Source organism: Helianthus annuus, chromosome 4, assembly GCF_002127325.2.
Source record: "Helianthus annuus cultivar XRQ/B chromosome 4, HanXRQr2.0-SUNRISE, whole genome shotgun sequence".
Classification (NCBI taxonomy): domain Eukaryota; kingdom Viridiplantae; phylum Streptophyta; class Magnoliopsida; order Asterales; family Asteraceae; genus Helianthus; species Helianthus annuus.
The window spans coordinates 34,219,537-34,223,366 of NC_035436.2; the positions used below are offsets into that span (position 1 = coordinate 34,219,537).

General features: G+C 42.1%; 1 protein-coding gene across 1 annotated transcript; it reads left to right on the plus strand.

Annotated features, from left to right (window-relative positions):
• Positions 1–698: 698 nt before the first annotated feature.
• Positions 699–1,076, plus strand: LOC110933195 (calcium-binding protein P-like). The gene has a single exon (XM_022176429.1). The coding sequence runs from the start codon at positions 699–701 to the stop codon at positions 1,074–1,076; it is 378 nt and encodes a 125-aa protein (XP_022032121.1).
• Positions 1,077–3,830: the final 2,754 nt, after the last annotated feature.

Genomic DNA, 3,830 nt, shown 5'->3' on the forward strand with positions numbered 1-3,830 from the left:
TTGTGCTATAATATTGTGTGTATTGACAATGATGATATCAACTACGTCACGATACTCCCCGCCGGGCCACCACCGGTAATATGTGGAAATATCGAGGTGTGAAAGGTTGGTATCAGAGCCAACATTGAGTGAATTAAACACTAACCTTTTGTGTTTAATCTCAATTCACTCAATGTTGGCTCTGATACCAACTCGAGTCTAGGCAAATGACCTAGGATTTATCTTTAACTTTCCTTTGCTATTTATATTTTATTTTGTTTTGATTTCTTGCTTTGACAGGAAGTTCATCAAAAATGCCTCCCAGAGTTAGCGGAAGAGGAAAAGGTCCCATGCGTGGGGGACCATCAGCAGCAGGACCATCTCACAGACGCACTCCGTCTGCGTCCCTTTCTAGTTCTGACTCTCACAATCTGTGGGGTCACTCCTTTGAGCCGGCGAGACATTCTGTCTCGTTAAGTTCTTCACCTTCTTTTCACCCATCTTTTGGGCCACTTATCCCAGATGAGCCCCAACACTCGCACCACTCTCAATAATCCCATCATTCTCATGAGTCTCACCAATCGTACCACTCATTGCATTCCCATTCGTTTCACCATTCGGATTCTCTCTATTCCCCGGGGCAGTTTAACCCGAATGATTATGTTAACGACTTCCTTGGCTACAACCCTTTGGGCCCTGAGGACCATTTTTCTCAGGAAATGGAGATGGACGATGATCCAGATCCGGAGATGCAGACCGGAACGCCTGGCCACCCTATAAGCATATCAAGTGGATCTCCATTTCAGGGATCACCATACCGTAGGCCCGATTCGTTTCAGGAAAAGATGGCCACCTATGATTGGTACTTTACTCCATCGTACCATAGTTCTCCAGCTCAACCTCCCTTGGATGAGCCCCAGCTTCAGGCAGTTTCACCTCCACCACTTCCTATTGAGGAGCCACCTCAGCAGCCACCTCAGCCACCTCCCGAGCCTCCGAGGCAAAGTAGGAACGCACGTATGTCAGTGCGAGGAGGACCTCGTTTTAGTTCTCCACAGGGTTCGAGTTCTTACCCTCCTATTCCAGAGGAGCCCTAAATGGGTGGGCCCTCGAACGCGGCACCGGAAATTGATCCTCCGCCAGCTTCTTATGCACCACCTCAGCCGCCTATGGGTTTTGACAACCCTATCCCGACTTACCCAGGTTCTTCTGGGTATAATCCTTTTGAAAACACATCGGGATATCCATCAGACATCGGTGTATATTTTAAGCCCTTTTTACACTTTTTAGCCAAGTTTTAAATTTATAAACACGATATTCGTTAACACTAAACACACATATGGGCAAGTGCACCCATCGTGGACGTAGTATTGTGTTGGTAAGATACCGAGGTCGTCCAAGGACACAAGAGCTTTTAGTACCGGTTTATCCTCAACGTCTAATCAAATCAAAATGTTAGAAAAAGATTTTTAAACTAGAAAAATAAAAATAACTAAAATGCTGAAAAAGAAAATAAAAGTAAAAACAGATAGACAAGATGAATCACTTGGATCCGACTCATGTGTAGTGTAACCTTTGATTATTTTCGCACTTTTGCACTTGTTTAAGAGATTATCTTAGTTATTCTAGTAGGCCCCTCGTTTGAAGATGACGTTACCCTCAACCCAGTAGTTTGAGTCAGCAAGGATACAATCCTAAAGGGTCGGATTATTGAAAGATAATTAATTAAGTTATTAATGCATAATGTGGTAGGTCTCTCTTTTGAAGGCGACGTTACCCTCGGCTAAGTAGTCTGAGTCAGCAGGGATACAGTCCTAAGTAGCCGGGTTAAAGTTTTAATAGTAGTTTAACTTATGAGGGGATCAAAGAGTTTGGACCCCCGCCATCCAATACCGTTGGGTATTGAAGGAGGTCCTACTAAATTTGACCCAGGTCCTTTGCAGGATCTATACACTAAACAATGGCAAGACTCTTACCAAACCGTTCCCTTAACCCCCGACCAGGTAGCCAACATACCTCCATATAGACCGTGGAGATATGAATGGTGAAAATATTTTATTTTATATAGACAGTAAAATAATGCCAAGACACCACGGACAAACGATAAGGAAGAATCACCTTCAACATAAGAAACTAGTAATTAAAGTCATTAATAGAAAACCAATTAAAAGTGCAAAAGATTAAAAATAAAAAGTATTACACTAAACACTTGTCTTCACCAAGTGATGTAAGAGACTTAGGCAAACATGGCCTTTGATTGTCAAGAACTCTTACGATCAATCTTGGATCCCGAGACGACTCACACACTCTATGATGGACAATGGATGATGGTGGTGGATGATGGTGTTGTGATGGTGGTGGGTGGTGGGTGAAGTGTGAGAGAGGTGGTGTGCCAAGGGATGAGTTGCAAGAGCTCCAAGCACTCGTATTTATAGGCTGAACAGAAGCCTGGGCACGGCCCCGTGTCCACTGGGCACGGCCCCGTGTCCATCCGAGTCTCTCTCTTCATTAATTGCAATTCGCAATTTCATTAAATGCGTCTGCAACAATTGACCACGCCCCCGTGTCCGCTGAGCACGGCCCCGTGGTGGGCAGTAGAAGCTTCTATCACTTGGTCTTTTCTGCTGACACTTGGGCATCTCTCTCCTTTCTCTTCTTGTTTTGCTTTGGGAAGATGCTGTCGGGGGGTCAGGCATGCCACGTTTGTTCCTTTTCTTGTATTTATGTTAGATTTAGCTGTCTTTTTGCTTCTTTTGTTCATTTGAGCTCATTTAATCCTGAAAATACAAAAGGAAGACAAAAGCACACTTTTTCCAACATTAGTACTAAAAAAGGGTTAGTTTTATGCCACAATTGATGTAATTTATATGTTGCATTTTGTGCACATCAGAAACCAGGATCCCTACCTTACCGCTGCTCAATACCATCATCTTTACCCTTCTTCTTACCCTCCAGTTTATCCAACTGGATACCCGGTACAGGATTACCAGTACCAGCCGTACCAGCAACCTCCTCCTCCCCAGCAGCTACAGCAGCAGCAGCAAACTCAGGAAATCCTTGAGAGGTTAGATAGGGTTGAGCAGAAAGCTAGAAAAACCAAGGAGAAGCATAATCGCTTCATGAAGGGCCTTGCAAACCTTATCAAAGGAAAAAAGAAGTAGGGAATTGTTTAATTTTCTTATGTTGTTTGTAATCATGTCCCTATGAGGACATTAGTTTATTTTCAGTATCAAAGTCCCTGCGTGGACTTATTTTCCTATTTCTGTAGCCCCTGCGTGGGCAATTTGTTATTTCTAAGTCCCGTTTAGGGCATTTGTACTCGTTTTAAGTTAAAGAAGTTTATCTTTGGTTTTTAAATATGTAATTTTATTACATCATGTTATATTTTTTTCAATTTATAATTGATCTGCCAAAGAAATTCTTAGAGGTATAACCTAGCCAAAATATTAGTTGGCTATGATGGTATAACCTTTTTAAGATAGCAAATCTCTGTTAACATCTGTGAACATGTTAACATTCCTAGCTGTGTGGTATGAGAAACCACACAAGCTTCCAAAAGGTACTTGGATCTTTCCAAGTCACATATATAGCCTAAATGATTAATGTGAATCATGGCTAATAAACATCAATACGATGTGTACACCTGGACATCCATTAGAGATGTATGCTTATGAGCAAAGGTGTAATAATGACAATGAAAGTTCTATTTATAAACTTTTTGTCAAAAAGGCGATGAAATTTGTTCGACCCTTAAAAGATCACTGATCCAAGAGATCATTGGTTACATCTTAAATCGTCCCTGTAGCAAGCTTTCTAAGCTATTTAAATGTCCTTCGAGACGAGTCTAATGT